Consider the following 26406-nt stretch of genomic DNA (forward strand, 5'->3'; position numbering starts at 1 on the left):
TGCATCACGTAGCTTTCTCGCGCCCTGCATTCGTGCACGGCTGCCTTTCCACGGCATTCAGCGACTTTCAGTTCCAGGTGCGTGTACGTAAGCCACTCCTTTCCTGAATCGTTAATTTTCAGCAAGAAGACTGTCAACGGTCCCCTAATTTTTCCACCTTCCACGCGCGATCACAGTAGCGGCGGCTCTTAAGTCACCTTTCACGGGCCTGTGTGTCCACGCGGCTACCCGCTGTTAGTACAGTTGCTATGGCGTTCAACTACTGAGCTGAAGGTCCCGCGATCGAATCCCGAGGGCGGCGCCTGTGTTACGATGGAGGCGAAAAGCAAAACACGGCCATGTACTGCGCGATGTCGGTGCAGATGAAAGAAAACCAGGTGGCCGAGTACGAGCCGGAGCCCCTCCACAACGGCGTTCCTGCTGCTGACCGTTAGGCAGATTAACAGGCTATGGCTTGTTAACTATTAAGTTCCACCTGTACCCGTGCATATACATGATAGCAATGCTGAACACAGCTTCTGAGCAACGCTGATGCTCCTTTCTTACGTAGCACTATTGGTTCCGCCTTAATGGTTGCTAATCTCTTGTGTCTGTGTACGTGCTGACCCTGAGCAGCGGGAATGCGTCCGCGACTTGAGGGAACTTACTGTCCGCGACTTGAGGAATGTTGAGGAACTAATAAGGGAGTAATTACTCTTCGGCATCCACCCGAACGCAGCCATAGGGCTACAAAGGAAAGCTATGCAGCTTTCTCAGAAACTTCGTAGTTAAGGAAAAATTCGTCCTGGTCCGGGGAGCTAACTACGCAGTTAGGAACTACGGAGGTAACTACGAAGTTTCTGAGAAAGCTTTATAGCTTTCCTTTGTAGCCCTATGGCTGCGTTAGGCGGGATGCCAAAGATTAATTGCTCCCTTATTGCAAAATTACTCTACATTGGGGTATTCCCCTAAATATTTGACTAATCTTGAAGAACTGTTGGGAGAAATATGTATGCGATTTGAGGGAACGTTTTGTGGAACGTTTCAACTTCCGGAGTGTCATTAAAGTTTTTTTTTAAAGTCTACTGATCGACACGTGACGGCCCAGTCAGAGCTAACTGTTTGCTGCACCAGATTTTCCTTTTCTCAACGTTGATGATCCTTGGTTTGCCTGTATATTGATAACGTTTTGCTGTCTCCTGGAATTTTCGGCAATGTAATAAAGCACTGATCAGAGATTGCGGCAAAGATAATCAGTATAAGCCTAATAATTTGAGGTAAATACTAGCACGCCTCACAACCGGTTGTTGAAGTAATTGTTTCGAGCAATTGCAAGGATGGTTTAATTGTGGTTTTTATGATGAAACCACAGTGCATTCTCTGTGGTTCAACGTTCGCAGTTGAATGCGATGCTACTGAATGCGTTTGAAATTACAGTATTTGAGCGGTTCCCTACTTTTCACACGCTCCTTTACCTCAGTCGAACATCATGTTTTCTTTACCTATGCGAATGAGCCAGTTATGTCAAAATGGAATTCATTCCTTCCTATGTATTTTTTCTTATGTTCCGATGTACCACAATAACTGCCTTTGCGTCAACCAGGAGAGGTCGGCTTGCTTCTCACAGAAGCGGAGATACTGCTGAGCAGCTTACTTCCTTGGGACACGATCAAATGATGCAGGACAGTAACAAGTACCCGTCTTGGTTGCTCAGGGGCATTGGCATTCAGCTGTTGATCCCAAGGTCGCAGGTTCGAATGCGGTCCCGTCGGCCATATTTCAGTGGAAGTGACAATAATGATGATAAATTTTTATGGCGCAAGGGCATCTGTGGCGAAAGAGCGCCATGGCACAAGGTTTTTTGTTCTACTCAAGGTGGGGTCAAAGACACCATTTCCAAAGCATTTCTCCCTGAATAAGCAGAGCACCAGGTAAGGGGAAGCTTGTACCAATTGTATCACCGGTGGGTACCCGGCGGCTCTGGGGATCAAACCCCGCACCTCCCGCATGCGAGGTGGATGTTCAATCGACTAGATCACCGCTGCTGTATCTTAATGGAAGTGAAATAGAAAAATGTCCACGCACTTCGCAATGTGAACGTACGGTAAAGAACCCTATAATTCCGGAATCCTCCTTGCAGCACGCCTAATTTCTTGCAGTATTGCTTGTGCACGTAAAAATTAGAGAATCTTAACGAATTCCATTACTGCAATCTTGTGCCGGGTCCGGCAGCCTCCAACGCGGTAACAGTGTCGCGCGTAGACCACACAATACCTGGTGGAATTTTAGGACACCTTCGAATATCTGATGCTTCTTTTAATCCGCAACGGGCTCAACTCTTTGTATGTTCGTTGTTTATGAGAAGCTTAGCTGGAAAAGCCACCTTTTCTTCCACGCTACGACGTGCAGCATATAGTGCAGCCTGAACCCTCATCATTATCCCGTTACTTTGTTCACATGCATCACTCATGCAACATGAGGAGACAAAGATTGAGTGAAGGCTGTGCATCTGCGGACTCCCCTGTACCGCATACCCCTTAGTGAAAACCTGGGAGCATTTCTAACCGCATTCTTAAAGAAGAAAATGAGAAATCGCTCAAGCTGCAGCTGTGGTGTCTACAATGAGCGTCTAATGTTGCAATTATCCCGCCAATACTCTGGTTGGAACTGGTTCCCATTTTCATAATACTGTATGCATGAGTCATCACCTTCTGGAATGTTCCAGTACCTTGGATTGGATTATTACATGTGATTATACCGGTACGACCCACTAATGCACATTAATTCATTTCATAGGGTGAGCCAACTTCGAATTTTGGCGGTTACTATGGTTGGTGCTCACGCGATGTTGACGTCACGACCCTCTCCATCGCATTCATAGATCGCGAGGAGTCCTCACACCCTTGTTGGCGCAGTGGTGCAATGCGCCACTGCCTCGGGATGTGGCTGTTTAAAACACAGCTATCGGTGGGACTTGTGAGACCCAGGTTGCTGTTACCGAGCTCCCGTAAGGCTCATCTGCTGTGTCACGGTGGTCAGGTGGCGTCTGCATTGAATTTGGCAACGGTAGGCAGTTAGCTCACAATCCTGTGGGCAGGTTGTGATTGCGTCACAAAGTGATGTGACTCTTCTCGACTAGTGAGTGAATTTCGTGAAGAATTTCAAATTTGGTGGTGCTCTCCGAATGATGAAATCGACTCGCGTGACCCTTATTACCTTATCAGGTAATTAGCCAGTCGGAGAATTTCGTTAGAGAGAAGCAGTAAACTGCATGACGGCGCCCTAAATGTTAGCGCGTTAAAAATGCCGTTATGTTTATTTTGATGCTGCCCCAACGTCAACCCTGCCAACAGAAAGGCGTCGGTCCTGTGAAACTGCGACTTCGGCGTAGTCTGCCATCCCGCAGACTCGGATACTTCAAACCTCGTCGCCACCCACAGCTCCGGAATCAGCGGCATGTCGACGAATACATCAAGCCGCCGCCAGACGTGTGAGTATCCCTCCCTTCTGTCTTTTGAGAAACAGACGAGATCATGTGATCATGCGCTACGGCTCGATTTCCCCAGTTTGCACTCGCTTCGAAAACATTGGGGTATTCAGTTCGTAATGTAAAATACAGACGTTATGGTGCGATCTATACGTGCTTTGCCACGTGAAGGAAGATAAAATGGACACTGTGTTGAGCGTGTCCTGACGTATGCAACGACGATTCCCTGAATTCACAAACCTATGACGAGCTAGTGCATGCCTCACAAAAGCGACAAGCAGCAAAGGAAATTTCAGCCTCGCTCAGAATGTTTTAACCTGCCAAAAAAAATCATAATCAGGTCAGAGCAATATTCGATTGACACGGTACAGTGGGCATACTTCGTTTCATGTAGATAATAGCCCTCTTTCGTTGTGCGCCGAGGTGCAGCTCTTTTTAGTGGCACAACACTTAAGTTAAATGGACATCACACGTTACCTGCGTCAGACAATAACGCTCACGAGATGACTTCTGCACGTACTCGGACTTCAGGCTACATTGTCATCTTAGGCAGGTGCGGATTTCCGAGAAAATAGCCTAATCAGGAAGCCGAACCTCTTCTTTTCATTAGCTGCAGTGTCTGGTGCGTCTATTGGGTCTTCGGTGGAGGAATCGGTCGCCTCAGCTGGCGATTCTTCGTATGCCGAACTCGGTATGTTTGCGAAAAATTAGCAGATATGCCTACTTAATTAAGGAGAAGATAAACGCACTCCGAGAAGACTTTCTATCTGCACTTTGTTTATAATAAAGACTTGCTTTGTAACCTTCCTTTACAGGAAAGAGCGATGCTGGTGGTGAGTTCCCTGTCACTTTAACAAGTATTTTATTTTACTTTCATGGTTGAAATATTTCGCGGCTTACTGTCAGCTTCCTGCGATCAGTGCAGTACTTTGCCCCTTTTCCTTCTTCAATTTAATCAATAATAATAATAATTGGTTTTTTGGGGAAAGGAAATGGCGCAGTATCTGTCTCATATATCGTTGGACACCTGAACCGCACCGTAAGGGAAGGGATAAAGGAGGGAGTGAAAGAAAGAAAGAGGTGCCGTAGTGGACGGCTCCGGAATAATTTCTACCACCTGGGGATCTTTAACGTGCGCTGACATGGCACAGCACACGGGGGCCTTAGCGTTTTTCCTCCATAAAAACGCAGCCGCCGCTGTGGGGTTCGAACTCGGAAACTCCGGATCAATTGTCGAGCGCCCTGACCACTGAGCCACCGCAGCGGGTCTGTTTAACCAATATTACTGCGATTGATGTAATCATCATGACCCTAATTATGCCCGCAGCGGGACAAAGACATCTCCCACGTCGCTTCAATTGACCCTGTCCTTTGCCAGCTGCAGCCACACTATCCCCACTAACTTACTTATCTCATTTGCGCACCACACTTTCTGCTGCTCCCTGCTACGCTTACCATCTCTTGCAATCCAGTTCGTTACCCTTAACAACCATCGGTTATCAGAAGAACCGACCACTGAGCGAGTTGGTGCATCATGGATGTGGTAAAATACAGCGCATCGACGACGGACACGTACGAAAAAAGAAGACGGACAAGCGCTGACTAACAATTGAGGTTTATTGGAAAAACACGGCTATTAATACACTCCAAAAAAACAACCAGGATGCATGCTTCTCCTCAAACACTTGTGATCATGGGATTCAAGATTCTTGGTAGGGCTTCAGCGCTTTGTTAGTAGTTCGCAGAAAAAATTGTCTGGATATTTTCTTCTCGGCGAAAACGCATAAACCCGAAATTCATTTCCGATGTATAGTTACGGAGCGTAACACCTGGCAACATTAGATACCAAGCTTTTTGCAAAAACACCTTAGCAGTCTTGTGATGGGTGATCCGTTTCTTGTTTCGAATTCTGTCGCCATTGTTGAGTATTTGCAACGCTGTAACCCGGGTTAGAGTGGCATGTTCAGCATCGATGTGGAGACTTTGTTTTACTCCCTACCTCAAGATAAGCTCCTGCAGTGTGCTAAGAAAAGCATAACTATTGACAATGACGAAGAGAGATTTGTTGTGGATTGTGGGGTATGTGTGGTGTCGTTTTAGGAACTTTTGACGTTTTACCTGCAATCGAATTTTGTTGAGTGAGAGCTAGGGTAAACCGTTTGCTCAAAAAGCTGGGGTGTGCATAGGTTCAAAAGTAGCACCGGTGCTAAGTAATATGTTTCTGAGTCATGTTGACAAGACAATAAAATCTATGTACGGAGATTGCATAAAACAGGTGTTTAGGTACGTTGATGATTATTTAATTTTTGTTGAGCCTACAAATTTCAAGGGCCACGTAGAAGAAATACTAGACTTTAGTTTGGCCCTGAGCCGTGATCGCGTCTGCTGGTCCTTTCAACAGCGCTTAGAGAAGCCCTTGCTTAGTTATCGCTCAGCCCTTTCTAAGTTAGTTAAATGTGGTATAGCCGTTGCATGATTGGGATCAGCACTTTCAAAATCTTGTGTGCATGGAATGGCAAATAGTTTTATTCAGCAAGTTAGTAGATTACAATCGGCCGCCTTTCCGGAAGAGGTAATCTTGCTTGCGTACCATAAAATACCGAGGAAACTAAAATCTTTGAAGAATTGACATCCATCAGAGCCGTCAGACATGAAGAGGCATGCGGTTATACCATATGTTCATCGTTTGTCACATAAATTAAAAAAAAATGTACGCGCCAGGTACGGCATTCAAGTGCTGTTCTCAGCCCCGTAAAAACTTGCAAAAATATGTGCCATAGTAGATAGGAAAGCAAAGGCTAAAAAACCGAAAAAAAAACGGGAGTAGAGCATGCAAAATAAACCATCAAATGAAATTCACGCCATGGGCTGAAAGGGTTGTCTACGATATTGACTTTTCTTGTGGCAAAAAATACATCGGCCAAACGGGAAATTGTGTTAACACCCGTCTCCATCAGCATAATGCCTCGTTAAAAGCCCCCCCCCCCCCCCCCCCCATTGTCCAACCTTGCTTTACATTTCAGAGATTGCCCCCTGAATAATATCCCTGGTTCCCCGATAAGAAAATCTGCACTCCTCTTTTCCATGAGACGAAAGTTATTTGCAGCCATAGCGAAAAATTAACAAGGGAAATGTGTGAGGCATATCCCATCCACGTGGGTTGTGAAACGTGTGTAAGAGCAGCTTCGGTGCTTCTGCATGACTGTGAGATTAATTATCTCTATTCCCATGAGTAGATGGGTTTCTGGAGAAGCATGTATCCTGGTTGTTTTTTGGAGTGTATTAATAGCTGTTTTTTTCCAATAAACCTCAATTGTTAGTCAGCGCTTGTCCGTCTTCTTTCTTCGTACGTGTCCGTCGTCGCTTGCGCTGTTTTTTACCACGTCCATCGGTTATCTTGATTTCGCTTTACATGCTTTGCCAATGCCTATTTCCTCTTTTTGATTTCGACTAGAATATAATTAACTTGTGTTTGTTCCCTCACACACTGTGAGCTCTTCCCGTCTCACGTTACAGCAAAATTTTTTTACATAGCTCGCTGGTTGTATCAATTTAAGTTCAGCACTTTTCGTTAGCTTCCACTTTTCTACCCGATCCGCGAGTACTGATAAGTCACACCTCTGATCTATGTGTCATGAACTATATGCTGTAAACGGCATTGCAGAATGGGCGGTCTTTAATATATTTCGCCTGTAGCCCCTTGGTTAAGTAGCTCAAATGTAAAGTGTAAAACATTCCAATATAACACGTTGTAATGCTTGCTTGATTCGTGGAATCACTGATTTTTCACATAGATGCGTCTACAGCCCGGTAAGCATGCCACGATTCTCTCAACGTGCTTCGTGCCCCTTCAGGGGATTCTCTTTATTTTGGTTTCAGATATCCATCAGTAATTTGCAATACGTTCTCGACACCAGGAGTGCACCGGACTCGTATATTCCCTGAACTACTTGCCTTTGAAAATCATTCTTAAGATACGTTGAAATTGCGGCAAGCTTTCTGTCTTGGTTAATATGCTGTTGATACAAACTTATTGGGGTGTTAGTTACCGCGTGTGTAAGTTAACGCTGATGTGAAACTGCAACGGGCCTGTTACATTGGCGAAAACGGACAGGCTATCCTGTAGTTGCTGTTAGCGACCACCACAAATTTCGATACAGCCGAAGACAGTGACTGCAAGATAACCGCCCCTTCCGCGACAACTGTCTCACGTCACAAATTCTCGCCTAAGTTGATACATTTATGCATTTGCAAGTATTTCAAGGAGTGCCTCCTAAAAGAGGACTTGAAGATAATTTAAATCAGCCCCACCAAGCCTAGGGAATTATTAGTTTAAGCGAGCACACCTCATCGCTGTTAACATCTGCGCTGTTACATATATGCAGCATAAAATTAATACGCAGTATAAAACATGTCCCCCTCCTTTCTTGTATATATATAGTTGCTCTATTGTGTGACCTTGACCTACCACCTGAGGGTAGGTCATGATCTTCTCAAGGTAGCTCCGAAGTCGGTGTCAGCCCTGAACTGGGGTAGCGAGGTCTCAGCAGAGTGTTTGAGCCCTTAGAAACAAGTGATAAATAATGCACACTGAATTTCTGCACTTATTTCCCTCGTTTACGAAACTGTCCTCGGGCCAACAAAGTTTCTAAGGCGCTTGGAATCTTCGAGGGCAGCTTTTGTAATCTGCACAGCGATGGCTCGGTGTGTTTATATAAGTGACAACCTCCAGGCAGACAGATGAAGGCGTGCTGAGAACATAGCGGTTTCCCATTTGAGGTGCGTCGTGGTCTTAAGACATTCGGTCAGCACGTTCTAGACAAGAAGCCACCTGCCTGCCAGTCATTTAATATTATGAGAATTTATGACTGTCGGCTTCATGCCTGTAAACCCGCAGGGCTTCCCAGAAACCGGAGAGCCACTTTTGGACGCTGACTACTCTCCTGATCATCGCCATGTTGGTGGGAATCATCGTTGTCCTTCTGATCACCCGCCGCAGCGGTGAGTAAGCACCAGCTGTTCGGAAGAGAAGAGAAAGCTGAGGGAGTTGGATTTGTTTCGTTATATAAACTGCGTGAAAAAAAAACGAGGACGCAAAGACATACACACAACGAGCGCTGTCTGATATGACGCTTGATTATGGGCGGACATATTTCTGCCTATTTCCGCCAAAGCAAACATCTAAAAAGAAGCATCCTCGGCCCTACAATTGTTTACCCCCTTTTAATATATTGCACGTATAAAAAACCACCTGTGGAGACGATGTTGATAAGAAATTGCGCAAGCCATGCGGCAACCGAATAGTTAGCTGCAACGTCGCTGCAGTGAGGGGGCAGGACACTAACGCACCGTGTGGTGACCACCCGAACCACTAAATCGTTGTGAGAGCAGCGCACTCGTAGCGGCCCATACGCTAATCCTCCGAATGTAACGCTAACAGCTACCACAGCAAAAAGAAAGCAAACGGCACGAATTTTTTCTGGAACCATAATGGCAACTACTGCACCGCAACAACTACAGCTCAGTTTCTGACCGTTGCTAAGACAGCCGGGGTAAGAACCGTGACGCACTGCGTCCGAAGAAAGAAGGGAGGAGGGGGGGGGGGCAAGTTATTATCCTTGTACAGCCGAAGAGAGTGACTGCAAGATAACCGCCCCTTTCGGTTTCTTTACTTCTTTTCGAAACTACCGCCAGAAGTTGCTACATTCTCCCCTGCCGTAGCATCTGTAATGCAGTTTGAGGCTTTAGCTGAAAGCGCCGGCCAAAATGGCCCCCCAAACAACATGTCTACCTCCAGGCTTTTATCCTGAGCCACTGCACTGCAAGTGCCACTCTTGCCTTTTCCTCCCTTGATGTTACGAACCCTCGCCTCCATTCCAGGTCGGGCCTCCGGGGCGCTCGGAGCGGGATCAGAGGACGAAGAACCGGGGTGCCCCAACGCGACGCGGCCCCCCGACACCCTCACCTTGCGCAGAACCCCCCGCCTTAGGACGCCGCCCCGCAAGCTGACCGCGACGCGCCCCAAGAGGACCGGCACCCCACCCTGGTGCGACGATGTGCGTCCACGCTCGACCACCCGGAGGCGCTGCCGCACCAAGCGTGCAGGAGACAGGAAGAAGAGCACGCTGCCACTGACGGTGAGAGCTCAAAGCCATTTTAGAGCGCAGCCCACGTAACCTCCCGTTTCTACGTTGAATAACATCACGTCGTTGTTCCTCGGTGTTACCGCGTGAGCGAGGAGTACAGCAGAGGATGAAAGAGAGCGAACGCAGAGCGCAGCGAAGGATGAATAACGGCGAAAGCCAAGAACGCGAAAATGATAGCGGGGGATGAGGGTATGGCGCGATATCACGAAAACAGGCCTCGCGGCGGAAACCCGCGGTGCCAGAGTAGGGTACCTCGATGCCAGTGTCTCCACGGGTGGAGACAACTTAAGCGACGCCGCCATATTGAATCACATGGGATAATTGTTTTTTTTTTTGGGGGGGGGGGAAGGAAATGGCGCAGTATCTGTCTCATATATCGTTGGACACCTGAACCGCGCCGTAAGGGAAGGAATAAAGGAGGGAGTGAAAGAAGAAAGAGGTGCCGTAGTGGAGGGCTTCGCAATAATTTCGACCACCTTGGAATCTTTAACGTGCACTGGCATCGCACACGGGATAAGCGGCGCTACCGTTTGTAACGGCCGTGTAACGGCTCCGTTCATGCTCTCGGCGCGCTTCAAAGTGCTTTAACTTGAACGGCCTTTTGCAGCGAGAGCTACACCGGGCTACCAGTCGAGCATTTCGCGGTCATAGGAGAGGCCAGTTGTGATTCAATATGGTGGCGTCGCTTAAGTTGTCTCCACCCGTGGAGACAGTGGCATCGAGTCACCCTAGTTCCAGAGTAACACGTGCCGCCATCTGTGACGCTCAGCGGCGGCGGATTGCTGTGCGCGCTGTCCAAGGCGAAACGCGGACCCGCCTCCATTTTGCACTGCATGTTGTGTTCGCGGCCGCTTGTGCTGCAAGACTGGATACGTTCCCGTGGCAGTAGACGAATGAGATATCGTTATCTGAAAAAAATTGAAGACCCAGCAAGTGTGCACACAGCAGCGCCAATGTGCTAAAAGGACAAAAGTAAACAAGTACGCATACAATCCCCGGTGTATTTAACAACTTGTTTATAGTCGTCCTGCTTATTCTAGGCGGAAAAGAGCATTTCGTGATATGCAAGACAAAGACGCCCTTGAAATGACAGCTCCGTGTATGCTTGCCTCCTGGATGGTGTAATCGATGATCGCTTCTATTATATTCTGAGCTTATCGTCCACTGGGTTGAATGGCAGGTCGCAGCTGTTACCACGGGCATAAGGCTTCGCCAGAGATAATGACGAAGGTCGAAGACAACGAACGTTAAATACAACCAGGACAAAAAAGGGAGTAAAAGAAGTTTACTTCTAAGAAAGACTAAAAAAATCGGCCGTTCGTAAGTGACGGTGGACTGTTACTCGACGCTGGATAACGCAAAAGATGGAAATAATGAGAGGTAAGGAACCAGAATACGAGCCCTTCCTCGGGAGTTGTCCTTTAGCGAGCCTAGTGATAATACAGCCGCCGGCTGTGCGCACTGTGGTGTGGAAACGTAACACCTTACGCCGACCTTATCTCAGGTTTTTTTGGTAGTGACTGTACGGCGCAACAGCTTTTTCCGCCGTCTTAACCCTTTCTGGTGCCCTTCTGTAATTCATGGATTGCCAAGGTTGCGAGCACTACGACCACGACATCCCGAGTGACGACGACAATGACAACTACGGAGGTGACAACTACGACCACCTCTTCGACGTTGGCCACGCCTGGAAAGCCTACCCGGCCGAGCCCCATCGAGCCCAGGACGAGGGTGACCCAACCGGGCGCAAGCTCAACCGACGGCAAAGGAAAAACCAAGGGGACCAGGAGTCCCACCAAGGGTAAGCAGAAACGCTGCCTCATGCAAAAATAATGTGCCACCCGTACGACACAGCAACCCTCATAGACCGCTCCCATATATTAGCGCTTCATACGCAGAAATGGCTAGAGCTGGAACGAGTAGTTCTCTCTAGAAATCGCCGCGGCGTCACAGGCTTCTGTATACCATGACACTGCACTAGTATAGAAGCCATTTTGTACCACGTGTTGTACAGCCTTCTGATTTTTAATATACCGCGAGCGTCGACCAAACTGCTGGTCAGTGCCTTAAAATGGTGATAAGCATGGAACACGGTAAGAGTTCGCGCATGCGCACGAAGGGAAAACGTCGTCTGCTACGCTGTTCCAATCACGAGGTCACACGCCCTGCCACAGTATCTGTACGCAAAAAACCGACAGGCAGCCGGGCACATGTGCACGACTGAGATGTGACACTGAGACGTTTGAAAGCTGCGATGCTTTTTTTTTTGCGCTGTCTAGACACAGAAAGACTGATTAAAGAGTTGGGGACCCTTTTACCGTGTTCCCACCTCGCAGAGGGTTGCTCATATCAGAATGTTCGCATTCCAGGGAATAGTTTTCACGTGCTGCTGTATTTCTTTCCGTTTATTTTTCTTATCTTAAGTCTGCTTCGCCAACACGGGCTCCCGTAATAGGAAAAAAAAGAGGGAAAGCACGTCTTAGTGCCACACCTTAGTCATGCACACGTGCTCTACAGCCTGCCAGTTTTTCGTGAACAGATATATTGTGGCAGGGAGTGTATCCTCGTGATCGGAACAGCGTAGCAGACGACGCTCTCCCTTCGTGCACATGCGCGAACTCCTACCGTGTTACACGCTTATCACCCTTATAAGGCGCTGACCAGCACTATGGTTGACACTCGAGCTGTATCATTAAAAATCAGGAAGGCTATACATTAGTCTAAGGCTGAAACGCGATAATGCGAGTGCCTGGTCTTGGGTAGGTTATAGTATGCTTGATGCAGCCCGAATGTTTTGGTAGACGGCCCAGTGATAAACGCATTCAAGCGGTACAGCGAAGTGCCATTTATCTACCGTGCGCTTGCGGCTCGTTGATCACTCTACCCCAAGACTTAGGCTGATGCTTACTTTGCAGTCAAGTAAAAGACCCATGAAAATATTGAAACTGGCTACGAGGTTATTTCGCGCTGAAGTAGGCATGTGAAAGCTTAACATCGGTGCTTTGCAATCAGCTTGTTCACTTATCTGCCTTCGCGGGAAGCGGCAGCGAGTCTTACGACCTACGATGTAGCGACGATTGCTTCTGCACTTTGTTTTATCCCATATACTATATATGACAGTAAAAGCAACGTTGTGAAGCGATAGGTGACCATTTTGGTGTATTGTTACGTCGCATTGCTGGTAAAACTGTTTTTTTTTAAGTGTTTGATTATCGATCATGAAATCCTTGTTGGACAAGCCTTGAACTTTGTGGCACAGCGCGCGTGCAGAAAAATATCCTTACAGCGTGGTACACACGCCCAGGAAAAGAAATTCACTTTGAGACAAGTGTGCAGAAACCTATGGCGAAGAGCTGGCTCCCCTCCTGAGCGTACATAGCCACCGTGCCACCAGAGGCGCGACGGTCGCTTGCACGGAGCTTGTAGACGGCGAGGTATGGAAATGGTGTTCGAGTCAAAATGATATGGTGCAAGTGTTGGCCCGGTTACAATTGTTATTTCTGACATTCTTTTCGTCTGCCGTGGTCCCATAACCCAACTGGGAGATGCTCAGGTAACTGTATACCGTAGGGCTCGAAACTTGAGGCATGATGTAATTGCTTCACAGTTGTCCTCTTGTGTTCTCACTGTTTGTTCGATGCAGCCGGGCAGTCACACGCCCCGGGTCTTCACCTTCAAGCCTGGGAGGGGGGATGCACAGAACTTTTCAACCTATGCAAAGGCGTCAGGATTAGATACCCGCCACCACACAAAGCTCTGACAAAGGAGGAGGCCACTGCTTGGCGCAGATTGCAAACGAACTCCTTCCCCAATTTATATATACTAAGCAAAATGTACCCATCGCAATACAGGGACACCTGTCCGTGGTGCGGAGCCATACCCACACTCTACCACATCACATGGGAATGCGAACGTAACGAGGCATTTCACAAACACCCGAGTGCGGAGCAATGGGAGAGCCGTCTCACCAGCAGCGAGCTCACGGCCCAGAGGGCCTTTATAGAGCACGCGACCGGTGCAGCACGATTCAGTGGAGCCTTGGAATAGGGGCCCACCCTTGCTGAAAGAAGACTCTAGTCGCCGGCGCAAGCACGAAGACGACGGAGCCTTCGATCCGCGAATCCCTTTGGAAATCAATAAATGTTTTCACTCACTCACTCACTCGATGCAGCGACCCGCATGCCCCTGGTGTGCACCGTAGGCAGCAAGGGCACCGCCTTCAGCTTGTACCCACCGCCGGGCGTGTGCAGCCATGTGTTCTTCACCCATGTCCTGGTGTCGGACGGCACCCTTCACGCCTCCGACGACGGCGACGCCTGGCGGGACTTCGTGCGCGCGATGCGCGGGGAGGACTTCGCTGACTACCCGGCAGGCATCTCCTTCGACGCACGGTCAGATGGAATACGTTTTCCTTTTACTTTCTTTCTCGTTCTTATTATTATTTCTTAACTTCTGCTGTTCGAAATTATTTTTATTTGCTACTTTGCAACTTTCCATTTGATTAAGCCCGTTATACTTTAGTGCAGGGTCCGGGACACTTATTTTTTAGTATTCTCTTAGTCCCGCCATGGCGTTAGCCAGGGCCTTGCCACAAGCGTTCGCCAGGGGCAAAGATAAGAGTCTGCCGAACCTCTTAACGTTAACTTAGCATGCAGAGAAGGAACCCACATTCGGGGAGCAGAAGTGCCTATTACTACGATGCGTCCTAACAGCACACCGCCAGACATCGTATTCGCGATTCTCTTGCCTGTGGTGATTATCCTTATTAAGTGCACATGCACTGGACTGGTGCTTGTGTCAAAAAATCATCGCACGTTCTGTCCTTGCACCTCACACTGCCCCGCGTTCAATTTGCTCGAGAGAAGTAATGGCCACCCTCTAACCAAGCCTTCATTATCTACCTCTACCCAGGCGTCGCCTTGAAAGATAAGTTTGTTATGTGACGTGTGAGGCCTACTGCGTCCTCCCAAACTCCTGTGAAGCCTGCCAGGACGCCTTTGTCTCATCTCTCGAAACTCTGTTCGGCATATATGAGAAAACACTTCATTCATTCATTCATTCATTCATTCATTCATTCATTCATTCATTCATTCATTCATTCATTCATTCAATCCGAACCCATCTACGCCATTGTGTCCTCAAATCATCAATTTTCGTTCAAATGTAACACACTGCTACAGTTCACTGAACAAGCCTCGCGTCGCGTGTGGCTATGGGACAATACGGCAGAACTCTGAGTTTTAAGTGCTCTCTTGCTCACTTGCACCGCCCTCCCCCCGTGCGTGTCCAGCAGGCGAATGCGTTAAATGAACCGTGCAGCAGTCATGCGTGGTTTAGGTTTTCATTTCCGGCTCATGGCTTCTGTTCTGAATGCTAAAAAAAAAGCTGGCAACGAAGTTTCCCGACGCTTAATTCTCCGAAGTGCAACCACACTTTGGCTTCTTTATTATCGAAGGTAAAGGAACCGCCGAAATATATGTATGCTAAACTTCAATTCTTTATGCTCGGAATGCTGGACTTCTAAAGGTTCCTATTATTAATTAACGAAAATACTTTATTTTTTATCATTTCTTGACTTCATCCCTCTTAAGGCTTAGTTATCACTGTTATCTCAGCGCACAAATTTCGAAGCGGTTCATTTTTCCTAAATATCGTTTTGAGCGCCACGTCAGCGAAACACTTCATTTGTCGGCGTCGTTCCAGCTTTTTACAGTGCCATGACAGTTACACGGGCATTTTTCCTTGGGATAAGTGGGGTTGGCGTTTCCGTAGAATGTCCTCGCTGCAAGATTTCGCATTACCCTGGTTAGCTGTGAACTGTTTGTTCACGGAGTTCTAGCCTCAGAGACCACTCGGGCCCAAGTCACGAGAACCAAGCGGGCCCAATCAGTGAGGGCCGTGTGAACAAAAACTATGAGAACCACGTGGACACAAGTCATAAATGCATTATGACCTGAGCTCCCGCTGCACCTTTGACCAGGAATTACTATTACCCAAGAGATAAGGGCGAACTGAAGCAAAGTTCGTATGAGCCACGTGTACCTTGGTCATTTAAAGGCCTGGAGGACGCAAGCCGTCAGGTCCAGATGCACTGAAGTGGAACGGCCGGGTGGGGTCGCCCTGTACAAAGGCATGTACGGCGGGGAAATGTCATGTACGAGTCTGCAGTAAGGATGCGAGCGGGCGCAATCGCAGATAGTGAGGTGTAGCTTCCGCTCTTATTTCGTCAGGAGTGCAAAAATTAACGTATTGGTTTTCTCTGGCACAGGTACTACGCCAACTTACTGACCTCCCTGGACGCACCGGCGGTGAGGCGAGAGTTGGAGGACCTGGCCGCCAACAATATCAAGCACTACGGAATCCTCAACTTCGTCACGCGCGCAGCCTACATGGTGTACCTCGTCGCCCAGGTTGCGCCCATAGTTATGGTGAGGAGGAAGAAAGCCGTGAAGTGTGAACTCGTGTTTAAACACCTTTATTCCAGGTGCATAGAAATAAAAAAACATAAAAGAGATGCGTCCCTCTGTAGTGTTGCGATATATCCTACACCATACTCTAAAATTTTCCACGGTATCTAGCTGGTGCTTAAAAATATGGTTTAGTCTTGTTAAATCTCCACGTAACCCGTGCTTGAAACTATGTTGTTTTTCTGTACATCCTCAGCCACAGCCTTTACATCCAAAGCCTCCGTCTCTAGCGCGTTTCCTCGGTCGGGAGTGTTTGATTTACAATGGTGCATGTTTGACAGCAGGCGCGACACAACGCTGTGGTCGACTTGATGTGATTCCCACCGGCAACACAGCAGGAAGCGGCATAAGAATATATGTGTACCCGAGGTAGACAAGCTAGGGTTGACATGACAGGTGCCTGTCAGTCATACGGAAATGAAAAGAAAATAATTTACAGACACACTGACGAAGCAAATACTGGTACCACTGCAGAAATGCATTTCCCCCAGCGCTTACGACTGTAGGCGGATAAACTTCGTTTTTCCTCTGTCTGCTCTTCTAACTACTTTCAAGAGAGCTTTCATAGACTGCCATGTTTATGCCCTGACTCATATTTTGGTCGTGTACTGCTCTTTTCTAAGCAGACCTAGATGATATCGACCATTTTTTTCATCATCATCATCAACTGTTACAGCAACAGCCTGACTACGCCCACCGCAGTGCAAAGGCCTCTATGTCGCTTCAATTAACCCTGTTCTTTGCCAGCTGCGGCCATCGTATCCCAACAAACTGCTTAATCTGAAACTTTTTTTTCGCTTCTGCTACGCTGTTCTTAGCGTTGTCCGGTTTACCTTTAATCTGCCTGGGCTCTTATCTTGATCAGTTCGGCAGTGAGGACACGAAAGTGATTCCGCGAACGTCTAGCGTGTCAGCTGAAGAATACATATCCGCATTTTTTACATTGGTTTTTGGGGAAAGGAAATGGCGCAGTATTTGTCTCATATATCGTTGGACACCTGAACCGCGCAGTAAGGGAAGGGATAAAGGAGGGAGTGAAAGAAGAAAGGAAGAGAGAGGTGCCGTAGTGGAGGGCTCCGGAATAATTTCGACCACCTGGGGATCTTTGACGTGCACTGACATCGCACAGCACACGGGCGCCTTAGCGTTTTTCCACCATGAAAACGCAGCCGCCGCGAACCCGGGAACTCCGGATCAGTAGCCGAGCGCCCTAACCACTGAGCCACCGCGGCGGGCATATCCGCGTTAATAACTATACACGAACAAGAACCAGCAATCTTCCAACGAGCACAAAATAAAATGCTAGATATGGTGACTGCGTATCTAAAAAGAATCTCTGGCTGCTCCCTGGCCTAGCCTTGTTCGCTCTGGCCACCGCAGTCTTCCTCAAGGACCCCTGTTGTCTAGTTCGTATACGGTAGGGGCGTGTGAGCAAGAGCTCTCAAGCAGTAGCGTCCGACTGATCACTCGCACAGTAGAGAACCTATAAGCTCCCCCACACGGGGCCTCACGTCCTCACCTTGCAGAAGATGCGCCAGGTTCAGGGCGGCGACCGGTCCAGGCATATCGTGCTGGCTGCCGGTCTGTGGAACTACAACGAGGCTTATGCCTGGGCCACATACCAGGCCCAGTTCAGGGTCCTCGCCGGGTACGCGCCGCACATATCCATGATCAGAAGACTGCTTGAGTGTCTCCTTACGTCAAGCCGCTGCACGGGCGCAAATATCGCATTGTTAGATGTAACGCTGGTTTTTTCTGGTTTCACGACGTTCGGAGTTTGTAGAGGTACAGAGCAGGAGTAGGCTGACCCTGGTGGTGGTGGTTGGCCCGCTTTAATACCCAAAATTCTGCCAGTGCTGCCTCCTAAACGCCAGATTCATCAGTAACGTCATGGTAATGATGAGGCTGAGGGGCAGGCAAAGCACTGAAATTTCGCGGTATCTTTGATGGTATGCTAGGCATCGCGCTCTACTGAACTGAAATACTGAAAAATAACGAAATAAATAACTACACAGTTTGATAGTGGGGCGTGTGGGTACGTTTTTTTTTCTGTGAAATGCTCGTTTGCATGGACGAACAATGTCTGCAATAACTAAACATGTTAATGAATAATTAGTTTACCAGTTAGCCCATTTAAGCATTCTGTCTTGTCAAAAATGATTAGGTGTTGACTGCGGCATGCCTCCAACCCACTTGAAATGCAGTGGTGGCCTAGTAGCTTGAGTATCCGCTGTGCAGGCGGGAGGTGCGGAGTTCGATCCCCTGGCAACCTGTACATATTTATTATTGTGTCAATAGTTTTTGTGTATATTACCTCTCCCCCTATCCTTTCTTCATGTGTCCTCACCTCTTTCATGTCATTTTTCCATTCTCCCTGCTATCCTTTATTTCCGCTACCCCATCTGAGGCGCTTCAGTACCGATGGCAGATGCCGGGGCTAGCAAATAACTTTTTCCGTCCTTTTTTATTATTATATTGATAAAACCACGTCATCATCATCATCATACTCTGTGCCGCCGGCCATCCAGCTGGGACACACTCAGTACAAACTTTAACCTGGCCTGGTGCTCGGCTTCTTTGGGCTGAAATGCTTGGGAAACTGTACTTTGAACCAACCTTGTGTAGACGAAAAACATATTCTGAAATGATAATCTTTGGCCGCAGATATGCTTGCGCCACAAAAATACATCATCATCATCATTAAACCTTGTGGTATGCTTCGGCGCGTAAGGCTGTTTTATCGATTAGCCTGGTTCAGTGATATAAATGCAGAAACTATTTCCATGCTCTTCATTTCCTTGTTATCTCCGCTGTCGCTCGAGCAGGCTTGACGTGGACATCCTGATCAGTATTAGCAGCGTCGGCACCATGGAAACCGACAAAATCTGCTTCGCCGCTCCACCGACCGTCTGGAACGCGACAAGCGCCGCCTTCGCTGGTTTCGTGAGTGGAACTTCCCAATGGGCACTGGAGCTCCCTTGGACATCCTGCTGACGTCCTGAACGTACTTGTCTGTACACGGCGCGTTTGAAGTGTTTTGAAAGAAAGGTGTAGAAACACAGAGAGAAGGTTTTGCTAACCCCAGCGGCGCCAGCTTGGTATTGCCGTACCAGCCCTTTGGTTTTAGGCCTTGCACACTTTGTTTCCCAATATCATGGCGGCAAAACGTGAACACAGCGTTAAAGTTTCTCGACTTGAACAAGCGCTAAAATTTATTTACGGAGAATACTATTGCGCTTGACAGAACTCTGCTGATAGTAATCTCCTGTGTTTCAGCGCTATAGTGATAGCAGCCATCGCGGTACTAGTTATAATTACGATCTGAGAGGATCGACTTTTTCAAGAGTAGCACACCACGAATTTGCTCCCCATTAAAGCGGCATTCGCTCGAGAGGCATGCCTTGTCATGAGATTGTGCATAAGATGATGACCACCGCGTTCATTTTGCTGTCATTATAACAACGCTATGCTTGGAACAACAGTTTCTGTTGGTGCGACAGGTCGTTAGGGCCCCGTGGTCGCCGGTGAGAGCTACTGCTATCCTAAAATGCGCTTGACTAAGTGAATGATTTGATAAACTAGTGAAGGCTCAGAATTAGGTGCAACGACGACGTCTACCTGTGGTATTATTACGACTGTTATGAGCTGCTCCGCTAAGGACTTGTATCCAGGAATTTAATATATGTTGCATTCTGATTATCAACTGAGCACTTGGCCAGTTGGTCGACCAAATTCGGCCTTCTGCATACAGGTCGAGACGAAACGCAAAATGCGGTAGCACATTGTTTTGCTCTACGCCTTCGTTCAAGTTATGTCATATTCAGCTAAATTTAAGATGCTCGAAAATAGCAAAACCATTATACATTCATTAATTACTGATCATCGCGCGCCTGCAAAAAACGTTACCATGTACGTCACATTCGCTCCTGAAAACCGCCGCTGCGTGGTGACATGGTCACTGTCTCAAGGTGACTTTTCTGAAAAAATAAATGAATAAATACCTCCATGTAGGCATCACAACCAGCGTTAACAACACTACCAGTTAAAATCCTTTCCCACGAACTGCAACCAGCGAGCAGCGCGTCCAGAATGTGCTGCGTGGTTCCTTCGAGAGAAAACTCTCGGACCATCGATCGTTTCCGCAGGCGAAACACGCGACGCTGCTGCTCGCCTCAGAGCAATACACCCGACAAGAGCTGTACGTGGGCCTCTCTTTCGAGATGGGCGTCACAGTGTACCAGCTGCAGAACCGCTGGACAGCCCGGGAGCTCATTCCGTACGCGCCGTGCACCCAATTCACACTCGTCGGCTACGAACAGGTGCGTGGAAGGAGCTTTTCGCGCTCGGCACGCGGTTGTTGCTAAGATAGCATGTATTTGTGAAGGAAAAAAATGATGGTCGAAAAACTGCGTAGTTAGGCCAGATGCGAATTTGGTGCGCTGGCAGTTCAGTTTTCACTGTGGTTCCGGTGCTCAGATCCATTGTTCACGGATGGCAGTTGTTCGGATAGCGATAATAGGTTAATACCCATGCATGCGGAACTGGTCATTCTCTTCATTCTTGTATCCCTGGTAGTCTTCCTAGTACCCCTAGCGCAGCTTGCTTGATCCAGCTTGATCCAGGTTCCTCTTCCAGAGCAGCCTCTCGGCGATTAATTGAGCTGCCGCCTCACACGGTGGGCAGGCTGGTCATGCTCCCGTGCCCACCACTCGGTGGTCAGGCGAGCAGCCTGCCGCAAAACCAGCTTCAGACAGACAGACAGACACACAATGGCTAAATGCGGGTAATGGCCACCGTAAGTGCTAGCGCACTAAAAGGGCACCTGAAACACGATAGCATTAGCAAAGTGGCTACATTATGTCATGGCAGCGTTAGCTTTCTGAAATACTTTGGATGGCCTTTATTACGGACGTTTTCATCGCGGTCTCTCTAGCGGCTCCAGTTGGATTACGGTACAGCCGAAATAGCCACTCCTTTTCATTTCGCCAATGAACATTTTAGGCGACAAACCGCAGGAAAGAAACTCCTTTTGAGCGTAAGGTAAAGACAGGACGATCGCTTTTCTCTGGTCCGTGGGTCTATCGTTGCTTGTTCTGCTGCTTTTTTTTGTAGAAAATGAACCGTAAGGACCTCCCCCAAATATCCGTTCTACTCTATTCATTACTAATGACCGTTGACCGCAGAAAGTCAGATATCTTTACTTCTCCAATGGAATTGTATTTATCATCATCCAAAAAGAAAAAAATAACGAGTGTTCTGGGAAGAACACGGAAGCAAAGCTGTTGTACTGCCGAGCAGAAATAAGATAAGACTTGAAAAAATGATGTGCGGGGGCTTACGCTATGCTTTATTTCACAAGCCGCAGGTAACAGAGAGAGGAGAATATATTGAGAACGTCTGCCTTTGCTGATTAAGATGATCAAACGCACTTAAGAAAAGTGCTTTGAAGTAAAACTTTCTGCCGGGCTAGTTGGTACATTCTGACATAAGTAAAGTAGCGCGATAAAAGGTTCCCGAAGGCGACACGAAGAAGGGACAGGAAAGAGCGCTGAACTGACATCTGATTTTTATTGAGCGCACAATATATAAGGAGGCGATATATATACATACAGGAAATTCAGTTGTCAGTTCAGCGCTCATCCCTGTCCCTTCGTTTCGCCTTTGGGAACCTTCATATACTAATCTAAGAATATTGCCTTTAAGCACTTCCATTCTGGGTTACCACACTTAATGTGGTCGGGTATCTGAGGTCAACATTCTCTATGCGAAAAAATGCAGTTGGATTCCGACGCACACATAGCATAGCATAGCATATAAAAAACTTTATTGAGTTCAGATCAAGTGTCAGGAGGGCGGACGTGCCCTCCCATCCTTGTAAGACGGCCGAGATCCCTTGGAACCTGGCGGCTTCGAAGGCTTTTCTAATGATGATCGTCTGCTCTTCTAGGTCCTGGCTGTGCAGCAAAGCATCCCATGACTCCATGGAGGCATCCATGATATCCATGACTCCATGCAGGAGTGTTGAGAAAAAAAAGGCACAGTCCCACAGGAATGGATATGTTAGCTAACGTAGTCTTTATACCCAAGCCTGAGAGGAAGTTGGGGTTAGAAAATTTACGCCCCATCTCGCTTGCATCACGTGTGGGCAAGTTCATAGAACATGTGGTGCAAACTAGGCTTAACAGATTCCTAGAAGAGAACGAGCTGTATCCTGAGACGACGATAGTGTTTCGACCTGGGCTATCTGTAACAGATGTCGTGCTACAGTTGAAACATCAGACAATCGAGAATAAAAATGTATAGACACGAGAATAGGGGTAGTCCTTGGTGTGGCGAAGACATTTGATATCGTCCGTCACGAGGCTATCCTATAGATAACCTCAGTACCCTTGGGGTAGGAAGCCGACGCTCACGACTGTGCCTCTACTGCACTTTCTCATCATGCCAGTCTACTTTCCAATCTCACCACATGTGGCGTTTCCTCTGCGCAACAGGTGTGCGACCCGCATGTTACCCTGTCCAGGATGGACAGCCTGCCGGCGGAGTTTGGTAACACCTCGTCCTCCGTGTTCTTCTACGACAGCTGGGACACTATGAAGAGGAAGGTACGCTTCAAAGCATGGACATGGCAGACAAGTTGCTCTCGTGTTTGTCTACAGACAATGCCAAAGTAGACAGCCCTGCCTGGTATTTGGTCACAAGTGGCAGCTGCAAACGCAACCTGTAGCCTCTCATTGTCTGACATGCCAGAACCCTGATAGGTGAGGTCAGAAAGAGCGTCAGGAACGGCTCCCGATTAATCGCTACCAACTGCGGTTGATCACGGTGTTCAGAGACTGTGCACAGCCCGATATATTTCCAATTCGCACTCATGACAATAACGCAGCTGCGGGTAGAATTTGATCCCACGACATTTCTTAGTAATTATATCGTTTGTCGTGTTTATTTTACGCTAGCAAATGGGCTTGGGCAGGACATGTAATGCGAAGGCAGGATAACCGCTGGTCCTTAAGGGTAACGGAGTGGATTCCGAGAGGAGGCAAGCCCAGCAGGGGGCGGCTGAAAGTTAAGTTGGTGGACGAGATTAATTAAGAAGTTTGCGGGCATACGGCGGGCGCAGCTGGCAGACGACAGGATTAATTGGAGAGACATGGGGGAGTCTTTTGCCCTGCAGTGGGCGTAGTCAGGCTGATAATGGTGATAAGGGCCTTTGTTGCCAACTCACCCTGTTTGTCACTTTCACGAACGTGTCAGCTCCTAAAAGCCTTCCTCGCCTGACAGCCTCGTGTCCGCAGTCTTTGAGATTACTGCTGCCACAACGTACTTCATGACGTTAAGCCAGGGCCGCAGGGAGCTATTCAGTGCATGCTTTTGCCTACATAATTGGCTTAAATATATAAGGTGAGACGGTCAATGCTCCGCGCTTCTAAAAGCGTTTTGTGCCAGGAGGACTATTTCACAGTGACACACGTCACTGCACAGTGATGACCCGTTGCGCTTCTCCAGTGACGTGGGCCTTCACTTCCGTATTCTTGGGTGAGAGTGTTACACTGCTGCTGAGTGCCGGCACCGTGGCGACTACATCGAAACTGGTTCCTGTTTTCAGGAATACTAATGTGCCTGACTGAACAGTTTATCGACATCGTCTTTGAATGGGGGCGTTGGCCGGAGGCACCTTGCCTAGGAAATTTAAAAGGGCAGTGATGAGAACTCTATAAATTTTTTGTTCGCAAAATATGATAGTTTGGCATTTCATGGCTTTGTTGCCGCCGGTGCAGGAACGAAAAATGCATTTATTTCAAAGAAATTTGGATTCGAAGTTGAAAAACTTTTTCCCGCCCTCTGATTCAAACTCGGCGCACTGTTATGACGTCACAGGACGGAGTGACGCGAAACGTGACGTAAACGCAGACTCCGTGATTTCTGTGGGTAGCGGTGCGGTCTAGCAGCAGCCGAAATGAAAGCTACCGCCGCCGCACGTTGAAAGCATCTATCGGGGGTCGATATCAGCGCTTCGTTTACGTTTGCACCGGCGCCTTGCCAGCGTTACGATGGAACCCGTTCCCGAACCCGCACACCAAGTTCTCGCAAAAAAAAAACGGCCTCCATTTCAGCGACCTCAGCCCCGCAGAAAGCGCCATGCTTTTGATGGAGCACGGTAACGCTAGGCGCCGGGGGGTCGTTTCCCAATTCCTCAGTTAGCAGCCGTTGCAAATTAAATCTGAGAACCCCAGTGCGGGGAGTCGCGAGGGGCTAGGACAAGGTCGGCGCGTCGCACCCATCGGAGGCTGGCCGAGGCTTTGGGGCCAATGGATTGTAATTCCTTGAACGGCGCTGTAGCAAGGTGCAGCAGGCGGCGTCGAGGAGGTTTCCCACGGTTGCTTGGCCAGGTTTTTTTTGCCACAAAAGAAAAAACGGATGGGTGCTCAAGGGCGCTCGCGTTTAAAGTTTGCGGCTTGAAAGTAAAACCGACGCACGAAGCTTCAGCGGGTTCCGCGGGTTTCCGGAGGTACGGGGTCCACTGGATAGGACTCTTTTGCAAAAAAAAAACATGAAGGTACTTGCATGTACCTTCAGATGTGTACTGTGCTCGAAGAGAACAGCTCCGCCCAACTGTCGAAGCTATTGAATGGAGCCGTAAACAAACGAGTTGAAGGAGAGCGGAGTCACGGTCTCTGCAGGTTTCAAATCTCGTTTTTTAACTGCCTTGGATCTTGTCTCCCGTCCGTAATAAACGATTTCCGTTAAGTAGTTCGAAGTTGACTGGCATAGCCGGGAACGTTTCGCCGGGCGAGCATACGAGGACACAAGTGCTCTTTATACTGCTAACTGCCTTGTACGATCACCTACCATCGTGCCATCATAGTCTTTAATCGACCGTGGCGACCAGCCTTAACAGGTTCCTTCAAAGGTTAACTAGCACTTAAAGCGGCACTTGGAGTTCCTCTGCTGTTCGGCGCTTGTAAATCGAGGCGCATATACACGGAGCATGCAAAGCTCATAGACGCGAAGCGCCATAAAAAACCGAAACTCTCCTGGCCGCCTGTGGCGCCACCAAGCATCGATTTTCTTTGCTTCCAACATTCAGGTTCTCTTTTGTCTGTCTTCCTTATGTGATAAAAGTGCGCTATCGGTATCAAAACAAAACTTCAATACTGAACTGCGCAACCTTCCTTTGTCAGCCTCAGAGAATCGGGGTTTCCATGGAGTAAGGAAAATTCCTCCAAGGTGGCGTCTCTTGTCCTATGACGCCACCACGCTTGTACTTGCGATATTGGCCTGTGGCGGCGATACCTGTATTTTGGTTCTTGCTATTTTCTACGTTACAAGAGCTTTGCTTTCAGTAAGAGCGGCGCTTTTGTGATCAGGAGCTGGTATTCTAACGATACAAGCCAACTTCAATTTCTCCTCAGTGTCCCTTTAAGGGTCGAAATCATGAATGCCCATGTCCGCGTGGCACAGGAGACAAAATAATTCTTCAACAAAGATTTCTTCATTCCTAAGACAACATCAAGTCGAGTAGAGCGGCGTGCTCAGTTCAACGTTCCTCACCATACTAGAATATATCATACCATACCCTACCTTTCCTAAGACAACATTGTCAAGTAGATTGGCGTGCTGAGTTCAACGTTTCTCACCATACTGTAACACAACATACTATACAGTATTGCATGGCCATACTGTCCGCTCATACCGTCCCGTACATGGCATACCGTACCACACCATGCCGTACATAGCATACTGCACCGTACCATACCGTACTCTGCATATTATGCCATACCACACCATACCGTGCCATACTATACCATGCAGTACCATTCCATACCGTTTCGTACATACCACACCATACCGCATCTCTGAAATTCGGTATGCCCTTTTGGTGCAGGTGGACGGCGTGATGAAGCTCCCGGTGCGGAAGAGGATTGCCTGGCTCCTGTTCGACACGCACCTGTCGGACTCCACGTGGGAGTGCACGGGGATCCGAGAGCGAGAGAAGCAGCTCCGAAAGCACCTCCTCACCTTCGGATTTCGACGCCCGGTGGCCAGCGACCCCCCCCCCCCCCCCCCGCCCCCACCACGGGGGTTGGAGTGGGGGGAATGAAGCCGCGCTAAGCCGCGCTCCAATATTAAAGGGAACCAATTTCGCCATGGATTGTTGTTCCACTACCACGCATGACATGCGCCTTCCCCATCGACCGCTTCTATGTATGGTTTAATGGCGTATGGGGTTTTTAATGTCCCAAAGTGATTCAGGCTATGGATATGCTATAGTGCGAGATGTCGGATAATTTTGACCATTTGAGGCCGTACGCTATAAGGTGTCCAT

The 26406-nt window shown here is 48.2% G+C and overlaps 1 protein-coding gene across 1 annotated transcript; it reads left to right on the plus strand.

Annotated features, from left to right (window-relative positions):
* LOC144134340 (uncharacterized) lies at positions 1-26181 on the plus strand. The gene is made up of 12 exons (XM_077667276.1): positions 1-77; positions 3333-3469; positions 8364-8467; positions 9347-9603; positions 11206-11413; positions 13784-14003; positions 15881-16040; positions 17606-17727; positions 18905-19022; positions 20225-20398; positions 22574-22684; positions 25966-26181. Exons 3-12 carry the CDS (start codon positions 8422-8424, stop codon positions 26179-26181), a joined length of 1632 nt encoding a protein of 543 aa, XP_077523402.1. The 5' UTR covers positions 1-77; positions 3333-3469; positions 8364-8421.
* Positions 26182-26406: the final 225 nt, after the last annotated feature.

The sequence above is a fragment of the Amblyomma americanum genome, chromosome 5 (assembly GCF_052857255.1).
Source record: "Amblyomma americanum isolate KBUSLIRL-KWMA chromosome 5, ASM5285725v1, whole genome shotgun sequence".
In the NCBI taxonomy this organism is placed as follows: Eukaryota; Metazoa; Arthropoda; class Arachnida; order Ixodida; family Ixodidae; genus Amblyomma; species Amblyomma americanum.

Coding starts and splice junctions, on each gene's coding strand:
- LOC144134340 (XM_077667276.1), top strand. CDS start 8,422: ATGTTGGTGGGAATCATCGTTGTCCTTCTGATCACCCGCCGCAGCG. Junction 8,468..9,346: donor TCTGATCACCCGCCGCAGCG/GTGAGTAAGCAC, acceptor CCTCCATTCCAG/GTCGGGCCTCCGGGGCGCTC. Junction 22,685..25,965: donor GGGACACTATGAAGAGGAAG/GTACGCTTCAAA, acceptor CTTTTGGTGCAG/GTGGACGGCGTGATGAAGCT.